The 12,651-nt window shown below is 41.1% G+C and overlaps 6 protein-coding genes across 6 annotated transcripts; 5 read left to right on the top strand and 1 right to left on the bottom strand.

The window, feature by feature from the left end:
* Positions 1-23: 23 nt before the first annotated feature.
* Positions 24-2,372, bottom strand: FA14DRAFT_129245 (uncharacterized protein). The gene has a single exon (XM_025496887.1). The coding sequence runs from the start codon at positions 2,364-2,366 to the stop codon at positions 129-131; it is 2,238 nt and encodes a 745-aa protein (XP_025357250.1). The 5' UTR covers positions 2,367-2,372; the 3' UTR covers positions 24-128.
* Positions 2,373-3,631: 1,259 nt separating this feature from the next.
* Positions 3,632-6,257, top strand: FA14DRAFT_187092 (uncharacterized protein; the record flags this gene model as incomplete). Its single annotated transcript, XM_025501566.1, has 4 exons — positions 3,632-4,526; positions 5,224-5,627; positions 5,797-6,046; positions 6,074-6,257. The coding sequence occupies exons 1-4, from the start codon at positions 3,988-3,990 to the stop codon at positions 6,255-6,257; spliced, it is 1,377 nt and encodes a 458-aa protein (XP_025357249.1). The 5' UTR covers positions 3,632-3,987.
* A 694-nt stretch (positions 6,258-6,951) lies between these two features.
* Positions 6,952-7,482, top strand: FA14DRAFT_176249 (uncharacterized protein; the record flags this gene model as incomplete). Its single annotated transcript, XM_025500655.1, has 1 exon — positions 6,952-7,482. The coding sequence occupies one exon, from the start codon at positions 6,952-6,954 to the stop codon at positions 7,480-7,482; it is 531 nt and encodes a 176-aa protein (XP_025357248.1).
* A 532-nt stretch (positions 7,483-8,014) lies between these two features.
* Positions 8,015-8,542, top strand: FA14DRAFT_176248 (uncharacterized protein; the record flags this gene model as incomplete). Its single annotated transcript, XM_025500654.1, has 1 exon — positions 8,015-8,542. The coding sequence occupies one exon, from the start codon at positions 8,015-8,017 to the stop codon at positions 8,540-8,542; it is 528 nt and encodes a 175-aa protein (XP_025357247.1).
* An 807-nt stretch (positions 8,543-9,349) lies between these two features.
* On the top strand, positions 9,350-9,874 carry FA14DRAFT_176247 (uncharacterized protein; the record flags this gene model as incomplete). Its single annotated transcript, XM_025500653.1, has 1 exon — positions 9,350-9,874. The coding sequence occupies one exon, from the start codon at positions 9,350-9,352 to the stop codon at positions 9,872-9,874; it is 525 nt and encodes a 174-aa protein (XP_025357246.1).
* A 418-nt stretch (positions 9,875-10,292) lies between these two features.
* Positions 10,293-11,731, top strand: FA14DRAFT_183275 (uncharacterized protein; the record flags this gene model as incomplete). The annotated part of the gene is made up of 5 exons (XM_025501306.1): positions 10,293-10,928; positions 10,961-11,000; positions 11,127-11,173; positions 11,263-11,434; positions 11,459-11,731. Exons 1-5 carry the CDS (start codon positions 10,372-10,374, stop codon positions 11,729-11,731), a joined length of 1,089 nt encoding a protein of 362 aa, XP_025357245.1. The 5' UTR covers positions 10,293-10,371.
* Between the last annotated feature and the right edge of the window lie 920 nt (positions 11,732-12,651).

Genomic DNA, 12,651 nt, shown 5'->3' with positions numbered 1-12,651 from the left:
GGGAAATGGAGTATAGAACAAATTTGAGTAAGATGATAACGGAAATGTGGGTTTTATACAGTATGTCTGGAGAATCCGAGTGCAACAGGAGAAAGGTGCTTGAAGGGAAAGAATTGAAAACGTACTTTTTATCCAGCAATGAGACGCATGAGCATAAAGATTGTACTTCCAGCAAAACGAACACAAGCCATTGCACCAACAAAGACGAGAACGAGAACCATATAAACTTTGCTTCGGGTTGTTCCACTTCCAGGATCAAAAGTTCCCGAATTATTTCCACCCAAAATCAAAGCTGCAAGAACACCGTTTGATAAACTCCAAGCAAGCAAAACGTCTGTTCGAATATTCCTATAGAAATCTAACCTTCTCAATTCTTTTTCTTCCCATCCTTCTGCTCCTTTGATGATCATAGGTCGTGTACGTAAGTTGTGTAAAGATTTATCGTATAGTGAATCGATATCAGCTTGTGTTGTTGGTAGCACCACTTCTACAACTCCGTTTTGATCTGTGCTGGTTACCGTACCCAAATCATTGTCCATCGTTGTACTTCCTTTTGTACCCCAACTGAAATCGTGCAAATTACAGAATGCATACGTGTTGAGAACGTTGATGTAACTTGGAGCAAGAAGCAAATATTGGAAAAAGCTTGTGATCAAATGCAAAGGATCCATTGCGATCACACTTGATAAGAAATAAACACCATACGTTGCCAAAACGGAAAAGACCATTTGACTGTAAATTGCATCATGCTTAGCATTTTTGATTGCTTTTGCAAGACACAAAACTGCTGCTATCAACATGTATACCGTTAAGCAAGCATATATGCAAGCAACCATGACGTACTTTTTATTACTTCCTTGTGGTCTATTACCCAAAGCCAAGATGAAACATCCGATCGTTGTACCGATATAAATGTATTGCACGATTGTGTTCCAAATTCCCACACCCTTTAAACCAAACGAAGGAGATTCCAAAGATTGACTCAAGATACGGAAGAAGATGTAGTAATTGCCCAAACTGAACCAAGCGAAGCACAAATTGATAAAGTTGTAAAGCGCCTCGATGATCAAAACGATCTTTCGCCAAAATCCATGTCCACTTCGAATGAATTGCATTGTATGGGTGAGCGAATAAACAGCAGCAAAGAAGGAACCATTTAACCATCTACGACGTTGACTGATGAATTCTGGCATTCGATCCGGCACATCGGTAACACCTCTTGCACTCTTTACATAACGTAAAACCCAATTTTCGTTTCGTTTTGCTGCCAGTTCAAAACAAAGGATACGATCTTCGGCAAGGTACATATTTGAAGTGAAAATGTCAGCTTCTGCACCGTGCATGGTTTCACCTTTGAAGTAAGAAGCAAGTGGTCCAAGTCCCATTTCATCATTTTGCAAAGCTATATAACGATAAGCTGAAAATGCACCAGGCAAAACTGAAATATATCCTGCAATACTTTCGGTTGTTTTGTCGAGAATGTTACTGATCTTGTATTCGAAATTTTGTGCTGCTACCAATGGGTTCAAAAGAGCAGGACCAACGCCCCACTTTCCCTTTACGTCTGCCGTGATTTCACCACAAGCACCGGCAACGTTTGAGTTTAGATCAAATGTTTTCCATAGGTAGTAGATGGACTTTGCTTCGGGTCTTGTTCCTGCATCGAGCAAGATGCAAACGTTGGGTTGCAAAACCGGTCCGAAAGCGTTGAAGAACCATCTATGCGAGTTGATCTTTTTCAAATTGCGTTCTTTCATACAGAAGATAATTTGTGTTGGAACCAATCCTCGTTCAGCACCTTTGAATTGAAGATTGGAATCGATTGACAATTGCGTTGTGTATTCGTAAATGTGTGCTTCTACTTGTTTTCCGTTGACCACATTCTTGGCAACACCTTCCTGATAAACACCCAAAGAGGCCAAAACGTCCAAAACACGAGGGTGAACTTTCTTACGTCCATCTGCAATAATGCACACAACCACTTTCTTCCATCCTTCTGGTCCCCATGTTCTACTCTTGTTTCTGGAACATAGATGAGCAATATTCTTCATCACACCGTGTAGTGTTCTTGTGAATAGGACTTCATCTTCGTTGTACAGCGTGATTGCAATAAAGATTTCCGTATGACGATTAAAGATCGCAGGCCTTAGGTTGAAGTTGGATGTTGCATAATCATTTGGATCGCAGGTAGCGGCAGTGTATCGCATACTCATGAATTCCTCCTCTCCTCGTCTGCTCAAGAAACTTTGTAATTTACTCGGGATTGGACAATCTAAGATCAAATTTCCTTGTGTAAGTCGAACGTTCTTCTTTGTTTTGTGACGACGCAATTGTGCTCCTCTTGCCGGTGCAGGACCAAAATGCATCGTTTCACCTGCTGCCAAACCAGGACTATGCTCGTACACCATATCATCACCGCCAACGCCGTAATAATCATCATGTTGAACGCTACTTCCTGCTCCGTACAAACTGTCGGCTTTTTCGTTCCCATAACCGTATCCTTGATAGGTAGCATCATCATCAATTGGTCTTTCGGTGTATGGCATTGCCATGGGAGTATGTGATAGCTCAGTCTTGTCATCGTACAAGCTCATCGGGGATGCATCGTAATGTGTTCTTTCATCGTATTCCTCTGCTTCAGGTGCTGCATATCCTTGTGCATAATCATAGCCAGCATTGATGTCATCCTGTTCGCCATATCCACTTCCATATCCAGCAGCCGATCGTGAAGTTGCAGCTGCATCGTATGGATTATTCATGGGTGCATGCATTCCATGAGATTGTTGTTCGGAGTCATAAGTAGGAGCAGGAGTTGCTCCACTTGCATCTGTACCATAAGGACTTTGCAAGAGTGATGGTAGATATGCATTAAGTGTTTGTGTTGCTGCAGGTGTTTGTCCACCGGGTGAAACGACAGATGGAGTTTGTTGATCACTTGCTCCGTTCAATGCCAAAGCAGCTTCTTCAAAGAATGCTTGACTTAGTTGTGGTACATGACCTAACCTTGCTTGATCTCCTGGATTATCGATGTCCAGCTGTAAATGTGGTGCATCATGATCGGGTGTATTATTGTACAAATAAGCATATTCTTCCTCTTGTGATTGAGGTGCCGGTTTCCTATGTGGACTTGGCATATTGTCTTGACCTTGTTGGTTGATAAATGATATCCAAAGTGATCCTCGCCTTGCTTGTCTTGATGATGGTCAAAGAGGATGAATGCATTGTTACTAAGATGCAAGGTCCATCAAATTTGTTTCAAGTCTTCCCTCCCCCTGAGAATTGAATGATGAACACTTGCACCGATAAGGTTAGTGTGCTTAATGATGCATATTATACTGATAAAGTGCCTTGTATTTGTTAGTGTTGAATGGCCTTCTACAATTCATACACTCTCAATCTGACGCGCCGAACTGTGAGTACAACTTCTTAACTACTTTTTGTCTCTCTTTCAAGCCGGTCTCTTAAGTGGTCCGATCTAACTGCATACTTTATCAAACAGGCTGTACGTATCATTGGGCATGTGCATCGGCGGTATAGGGGCTGATCCGATTTAAGGGCCGGGCAGTAAAGAAACAAGAATTAGCCCCTGAGTAAAAAGTGTTACTTTTGCAGAATAACAACACTAAACAACAACGCGTCAACAAAGAGGAACGTGTGTGTTTTGCATGTTATTTGTTTACACGTGATCACCATTCAAAATCCAACAGCGGATCCGTTAACGGTTGGGCGTATCTGATGCATGGCGATGGGGATGGATTCAGAATTTCGATCATGTAAGAGCGGTATAAAGAGGTGCTCCGTCAATAACGGCGGTATTCCGTTGCTTTAAGCAAGGAAAATTCTCAGAAGAAATGACAACAAGATGAAAAAACGTGAGAATGACGGCAACTGAAAACAATTTAAACGCTGCTGTTTGCTGTTTCTCCATATTCCCGTCCATACCATCCTGAACAAACCCGTCTCGAAAGTGATACTGATATCATCATTATGCGTTTTGCACTTGCTTACATCACCATCCTGCTCTTTGTAGCCACAGCAGTATTTGCACAATTCGACAATTTGATCGAAGGAGTTTCGGATATCAGCCAAGCAGTGTTGGAATTACGTGAAGCTGTTAACTCAAAACCATTGACATACTTTTCCGCATTGGGGATCAACTCAAAAGCCAAAGCTTTAATCTCCGAAATTCAAGATAGCGAAGAAGTTGTGAGCGAGATCAAAACAAACTTTACTATTGAAGAAACACAAACATTAATCAAATCATTGTATGTTGTCGAAAGAAGAGTCAATTATACAGTGATTGATTTGATCAAAATCAAGCCGCAATTGGAACAATTAGGTGTTCTCGGAATCGCGAGAGCAGATGTTGCAGACATTTCAACGGAAACGCAAGATTTGATCAAGATCATGTTCCCTCTCGTACCCCAAGAAATGCGCTCTCAAGCAGCTCGTTTGGCAAGAAGAGTAAATCATTCTTTAATCGTTTTGTGCAACGTCTTTGGTGTCAAATTCCAGTCGGCAAAATAGTCAGTTTGCATCAAGTATTGCATTGATGTTTTAGCAAGTCTTATCTTTCCAATTCCGGTATTCCTGCAATACCTTTAAAACTTCCCCTGCACGTACTCACCTATATCATTTTGTCCTTTTCATCTTCCGATTTCTTCTCATTATATCCATTATCTGCATTTTTTGATATTGACGTGATATTCGTTCTTACCTAAAATCTCCTGAACGTTCACCTCATGACATTTACAAAGGTATGCATGGGTTGGGAGGAGGATCGACAAATGATGAATGCGTGAAATGAACCGCAGTACTTTTAAACGGAGCCGATCACAGTTGTAGATGAGTTTTAATACACGATTTGCACCATTCAAGCCACTTAAGATGGGTAGAAGATTCGATTTGGTCAAATTACAGCTCAGGCACAGAGAACGCTTAAATACGGTACATGAATCTACATTCTTGAAGTTTTGCCTCATTGCTACATAAGATCTCAAGTCCAGATTTGCTGTCCTATCCATCTTCCAGATTCAGTAAAATCTGGTATAGATCACGCTCAAATCTGTTCAAGATGAAGATCGCAAACTTTGGAATCACCATCCTCGTTTCAGCTGTAATCCAATTTACTGCTGCTGTACCGACGTATAACGACGTCAAAGCCAGCATTGATCAAATCAGTAATGAAGTTCAATAATTTGCAGGTACTACCCCAACAAAAAGTCCCTTCACCACAAATGTTATGAGTACGTTCGAATCAAACATCATCGCAATTCAAGGTGTGTTTCAAGATTCCAAGACGATCATTTTGAACTATCGAGATGGTCATGCTCCAACAGTGACCAGTGATGAAGTGACCTCGATTATTCAAGCTATGAGTGGCACGATCAATCCTTTCAAGGCTATATGTGAAGCAATCGTTTTCAATGCAATCATGAAATTGAAAACGGATATTACCACTTTAAAAGCGAATGATGCCCTCGCAACAGATTTAGAAGCAATGGCTAAGGCGATCTCAATTTGGTCAACTGCTTTTACGAACATCATTGATCGTAAAGATATCAAGCGTTCTGAAGTGGCTACTGTTGAATTGGAAAATGCTTCTACTGATGCTTGCAAAGCATACGGTGGCAGGTAGGCAGCAACTCTTGGAAGAATGATTTCTGTTTTTCCCCCAACACCTTCTATTCTAACACCTCTTCTCAAATCATTTTCCACCTTCAACACTTCTAATCAAAATGATTTTTTTTGCTTTGCTCCTCACCATTGTTGCTTTTGCATCAATTTCTCTCGCAGCTGGCTGGGATGATCTCAATTCAAACTTGCAAAATATTCAATCTCAAAGTGCTACATTTGCTAGCACTCCAACAAACAGCGCAATCACTGCTCAAAGTGCTGCTCAAATCGTTAGCAATGCAAACGCATTGGCAAGAGTATTTGATGCAGCAAACTCAACACTTCAAGGATACTCCGGTACAATTACTGCAAACGAATTCGATTTGATTGCAAGCTCTTTTGTTTACTTTAGCAAGCAGCGTTTCAACTGGTGAAAAGGATATTGTTGCCATTGCAGCTACACTCAAGTCAAACAACGCGCAGGTGTTAAAGTTGGTACTGCTTTGAATGGTTTATATGCAAGTGTAAAAGCATTCGCATCTGGTTCGAAAGCGCAAGCTTCCGCTGTAAGGATTCAACACCAAACTGATAAATGGCAAACTGATGCTCAATGTGGTTGCAAGGCATTCGGTAAATGCTGAGAATAATCCACCTATTCGGCTAATTAAAGTATGATTAATGTCATCTGTCGTTCAAGCCACATATTTTCTGCACGAACGTAACTTTGTCACAGTCATGTAAGCAATAAGAGACAATCGTCCTGTCTTCCCGAGTATTGTCTGTTATGTTTTAAGAAGCCGTATGTCATGCTTTCCCATCCGATTGGCCGAGATATTGAACGTAATGTCGGCCGCTTCCGTTGATCCGAGTGAATGTGCATTTGACAGAGTGACAGGTTTCAATCAAAAGGTAGAGCGGAGCCGCAAAAAGAGAAAAAAGGGATTCCAACGCGAAACGGAGCGGCATCCTGACATCAACACAAGTCTCATCAGATGGACTTCTGCTTGAGCCACAATCGCAAGCAAACGGCTCCGAATTGGAATATGTTTCTTAATTTAAATCGGCAAACAAAAAGCTGTCGACACAACCAGACCAATCGGGATCCCGAAGTCTGAAGTCTAGACAATTCTCGGGCAAACGTCGTCGAGGTATTCGGCAAGAGATGGAACATGTGATTGAACGGCAAAAGAATGATTCAAACCAGGTATGAGGGAGAGAAGAAAGAACATAAATAGTCGACATTTTCGTCCTGATTTCACTTTCATCCCCTCATCATCTCCCATTCTCAAACTCTCCCAATCCAATCTCCCAAAGTCTCCCTCCTCAACTTTCAAGATGAGATTCTTCACCTACTTCTTCTTGGCCTACGTTGCAGTTCTTGCCGTTTGCGCATCAGATTACAACTCAATCAAACAAAAAGTTGATGCAATTCATTCCGAATGTCAAGGACTTGGCAATATTCCAACTGGCGGAATTACAATCTCGGGAGGTGCAATCATTCATGCCGATCTTCAAGGAGTTATTAACGTTATCGTAGAGGCAAAAGCTGAAATTGTAGCATTTGTTGGTGTTCTTACCGTTGTTGAAGTTCAAGCAATCGTGGCCGTTCTTGCAGAGATTGAAGTCTTGTTGAGCGTTTGCGTCAACTTACTTCTTACACTCGAAGTTGGTTTAGATATTCTAGGTTTGGGCGGTCAATGCGGTCAAGATTTGTTGGACCTCAATATTTCCGTTCAAGCATTCATTGAAGCATTCTTGGGTATCATTCCTTCTGGTTGCCATAGCTGTCAAAGTAGCGCATGGAACGTTTGCAACCAACTTGGAAACACTTGCACAAGCGGCTGTCATGGATACGGTTATTGCTGAACGAATAAGTGACGGGTAATATTCTGCAGCAATATTATCCCACTTTCATTACGAACGCCATAGTGACCTTATCCTTCCCCGCCGATGGACACTTTCTTCGAGATTACCTAGAATTAGTCAATTCATTCTTTTCTTCTTTTGGCCGTGTGATATAAAACGTAAGCATGATTACATTAACAAGTCTTGAGTATGAAATCTGAGCCGTGTGATCATTCAATAGAAGCTCCGCATATGCAGAATTGTTCGAAGCAGGAACAAAGGGTCGGCTTGCTACCACCCGTTGCATATACCCGCGATCCTTGGTGGGGCCTTTGATCGTAGTCACTTACGCCTTTTGCTTCTTTGTTGATCGGATTATCATAGCAGTTGCAGGTACACCGTTGTCCTAAACGAAGTTCATGTACATTCAGCCAACTCTCAAAATTATAAAAGATGACCACAAAAGGAAACAAAGTTTTACAGACAACCCATATCCAACTCAAACCCCAAAAAAGTCTTCTTAATCCCACATCAAACCTTATCATCCATCGAAATGAAGCTCTTTTACATTTTCTTCTTTGCACTCATTGCTTTGCAAGCAGTCTTTGCTACTGATCTTGCCTCGATCAGCGCAAAACTTCAAACAGTGAACAGTGCTTGCGACAAGGTCTCACAACTCAGTTCAAGCATCAAAGTAACAGCAGACGTTGCATCATCAATCGAAGCTGATGTAACTGCAATCGTTTCTGCTTTGGGCGATGCACAAGCCGAGATTAGCGCATATGTCGGTACATTGGCAGCAGCTGATGTAGACGCAATCATCAAGATTTTGGTCAAGATTGAAGTTGGTATCTCCGTTGGTATCAAAGTTATTATTGGTCTTCAAGCAGGTTTGAATGCGATCGGTGAAGATACCAAGCTTGGTGATGACTTAGCAAACCTTCAAGTGGCTATCAAAGCTTTCGTTGGTGTATTTTTGGGTAAATGTCCTTCTGCTTCAAAGAGTGATGCAAGTTCCGTTTGCAATAAGCTTCAAAGTGATGCCAAAAGCGCTTGCAGTGCTTATAGTTCATGCTCTTAATGGACGTTCGCAAGTAGTGCAGCATGAACTTCATGTCTTGCACGAATCGACAGACAGCTTTTATCGCTAGAGCTATCAATCAAATTATGCTTTATTTATCCACTTAGACTTCATTTTGGCCAAATGATATGATAAATGAAATTAGATTTCTCCTTATTTGTTTAAAATGAAGGAAGTTTCTATGAGAGATTAATTAATTTGTAAATAAACGACTGCATCTTCATAAACACAAGAGTTTATCCGTCATGGTAGAAGGATTCCCGCGGAAAGTGATCGGTTAGGATTGCCGAAAATCACAAATTAAACCGTTGCATGTTTGCACCCTAGATTTTCATGCCAAGATCGTAAATGTAAAATATTGTGACGGGGCAGCTTTCCAAATCACGGCGCCGTAGATTGACGCCATAAAAGCGATATCCCTGACAAATTGATCTTTATACCATTCTTCAAAAGAAAGAAAAAATATTCCGTTTCCGGCTTGATTTCACTGGTTGCTCCGTTGATATTTCAAACCGCGAAAATAAAAACGACGGAAGTCCTGCATCAAGAGAAAGAAAGAACAAAGGACAAGGCCAACGATGATGAAATGAAGCGGCCTCCTTGTGACTTGTAATATGGAAATGGACCTCCGTACAAGGGAGTGATCGGTTCATATGTTTTCTGCGCAAAAGAAAGAGATAAAAGGACCCTCCTCAACGGTTTTCTCTTCTTCCCTTCACCACCAAACACCTCCAATTGTCACCTCCCTTCCAATCTTTTCCAATCAAGTTTGCTCTTACTCAACCTATCCACTTTAACGAAACAAAAATGAAGTTCTACACCTACCTCTTGATGGCCCTTGCTGCCGTTTCAATGGCCATGGCCTCTGCTCCTGCAGTTTCAACGCCATCAACATTTGTTGAAATCAAAGCTGAAATTGATCTTTTATCAGACAGTTGCAGCAGTTTATCAAAAATTCCTGCTTCTCCAATCGTTTCAGTTTCCGTTGCTGCTCAAATTTCTGCAGAAATTCAAGCAGTAGTTGCCGTTTTCGTTGATCTTAAGGCAATGATTCAAGCTTACGTTGGTGTTTTGGCAGTTGTTGAAGTTGATGCAATCCTTGCCGTTTTGGTGAATGTTTCCGTTTATCTCAAACTTGCAGTCAATATCTTGATTGCCCTTCAAATTGGTGGTGCAGGTAACGATTTGCTCGATTTGCAAGTTTCAGTCAACGCTTTCGTCGATGCATTCTTGGCAATCGTTCCTGATGCATCAAAGGATTCAGCAACATCCACATGTCAACAAATTCAACAAACTGCAACAAAAGGTTGCTCCGATTACCAAACATGTTAATCATTTTCACTTTCAATCGTTACCTTGAACGCGCACGATTTACAAAACCATTTCGAATCAAGTTTCGCAGCAATTCATTCGCATCAATGCAGGTACAAAGATTCATTTCAAGTTCAATAAAGATTTCTCTTACAAGACATCCTGAAAACGCACCCAAGCCATTTGTTAATTTGCTCATAAATAATTCGATTGTTCATCTTACCCCTTTTCCAGATTGTGTGAAACTAAAAGTCATGTGATCTTTGTGAAATGATTTTGATGAGGCGCACGAACGATTCTAGCTTAATATGTTTAACAGTTAACAAATTCCAGCCAAACAATTCTCGAACGATAATTTTTGGCTCCGCTCTTGGAAGTGATAGCTACTACAGCGCTACCGAAGTTCCATTTAACTTAAGCGCAAGACTAATGAGTGAATGTCAATTTTGACAAGGATCTTCGATTCTCAGTCTCTTTGATCTTCTTACCGCACAACAGAAGCTGCTATTGACGGATTTATGCTAACCTTTTCCAGGAAAGCTTTCAGAATGAAGCAGACTCTCTTAACCTTATTTTTTCTATTGTTCACCTATGTTTATGCAACTGATTACAATGCAGTGCAAACAAGCATCAACTTGATCCTCGAAATAGCAAAAGATCTCCAACATGTTCCCGATCCATCGAAAGTGAATCAACAAGAAGCAGGTGATGTAACTTACTATCTGGAAACACTTACCATTCCAATCAAGAATAGTAAGGCTCAAATTCAGAACTTCAGTGGTGTTTTAGAATCAAAAGAAGCGGATTCAATCATAACGAGTATCGGTGTTATGGAAGCAGATTTTGCTAAAGGGATGCCGGACCTTACCAAATTGAAGACGGCTCTTATCGCTGCTGGTGCGAAGGAAGATATGGAGTATTATATGTTTTACTTGAACGATGCAATTCATGGCTTTGCGAAAGCATTGCCAAAAATCTTTCCAAGTCCTCAACAAGCAAAAGCTGCAGATATTTGCAGTAAACTTCAAGCTGAAACTTTGAATGCTTGCACTTCTTATTACAATAATTGTACATAGTATGTCATCTAGTTTCTCATGTCGGTGATAGCAAATGCTTCAATGAGCACAATCTGAACCACCTTCAACATGTAAGAAAGCTAAGTATCTTTTTGTTATATTAGCGTCTGACATCGTAATGGCAAAGTCATCAAGACACATCTTAGTCAATCACGGTTCCGCCTCATGTGATGAGCAGCTGAACTTTCGGCTCCTAGAGACTACATATCGGAATGTTGAAGGAGTCATCTGACGCCACAATCAGGTTTGTCTCATCGCAGTACCGCATACTTTGTACTTTAAAATGAGAAACATTGAGGGGTGTATCTTGAATTGATCTTAAATCACCATCAGACATATAAGAATGAGCGTGACAGTATCGTTGATTGCAGGTGCTATCTATCTATGTACGGCGTATTTCAGAGACCATAAAGGCACATCAAGAATTTTAGAGCTCATAGAGGACACTCAAAAACTACAAAAGACAGGCGAGGTCGATTCTTGCATGCAAAGTGACATAAGAAAGGTATGCAATCTTTTAATGTCACAGAAAACAACATCATTTGATGGAATGCATACAATTTCGGGTGCTTTATGTGATTTGATTAGTTTTGCGGATATCGAACGGCTGGCCTACTATGCAAGTATTGCCGAAATTAATTTCAATGCTGGCATCAACATAAACTTAAAGTTTGACCTTGCAAATATCAATTCGAATATAGATTTGGCGTATGGCTATGATTTTCAAACGCTAGGGCGCACGATCGTTAAATCTGGCCGAACAATCAATTCAATCGTCTTGTGCGATTCTGAAGATACATAGAAGCCAGCACGACAGAGGTATAAAATCTTACATTGTGTTGTGCGGCCACTTTCTGTGATTAAGTTTATACTTCTTTCGACGGTGCACACTTTCGAATTCCTTCTTTCTCAAAATGTGTGCGGACATTTTATTCGATATGAGCTGTGATACGACTCTTCTCGCACGAATAAGGTCTGAGAGCTTGTGTTTATTCTTTCTACCTTCCTTATGTACAAAATTCTTCTTGCTAAATAAGAAACATTCTCTTACGAGATGTAGCGTGATCTTAGCAGTTCTTCCGCCGCTTCTGCTTACGTTACTGCTGTCGTTGCCATCTTTCCAGCAAGTTCTCAAGCCGCTACAAAGTATATTGTTGGGCATATTGGTAGCAGTGCTCAGTCTACATGTACCGCTTTCGGCTCCACAAGCTGCTGATATGGCAGGCCGGCCACTTCTGATGAATAACAATCTTGGCGGCCATTGATCATAGAGGATACCGCACTTATGTGTTCATTAGCCTCAAACAGTTACATAATATATATCAGAAATACATCCTTCCATCCTCACTTGCTGAATTAAGTCTAGAACCGAGAATTTGTTTGTAGATCGATCGATAATGGGAGCTGCGCTCAACGGCTTACAACGGCGGCCTTGAGGCGGAGCAAACATACTTTTGTTGAAAACGGAAAGATATGTAACTTCCCTTTGTTTGTTTGAGGTAGGCGAGATGACCTAAATTGTAATCGCGGTAAACCTCTCCACATCTTAGACCATCCATCTCGTTGTTTTCATGGCGGTCGAAATGTGATAGTTTCTTCGGCTACCGAGGGCGCTTGTCCGCTTGAATTTGTTGGGAGATGATGCGTGGCAATGAAAGCTGCGGAGACGTCTTTGGAGCGGATAAGTTGGCAATGTGTCTGCGGGATTGCGAGGCTGTGATT

The sequence above is a fragment of the Meira miltonrushii genome (assembly GCF_003144205.1).
Source record: "Meira miltonrushii strain MCA 3882 unplaced genomic scaffold FA14scaffold_1, whole genome shotgun sequence".
Classification (NCBI taxonomy): domain Eukaryota; kingdom Fungi; phylum Basidiomycota; class Exobasidiomycetes; order Exobasidiales; family Brachybasidiaceae; genus Meira; species Meira miltonrushii.
The sequence above is the reverse complement of the archived record's forward strand: the minus strand, read 5'-3'. Positions and strand labels throughout refer to the sequence as shown.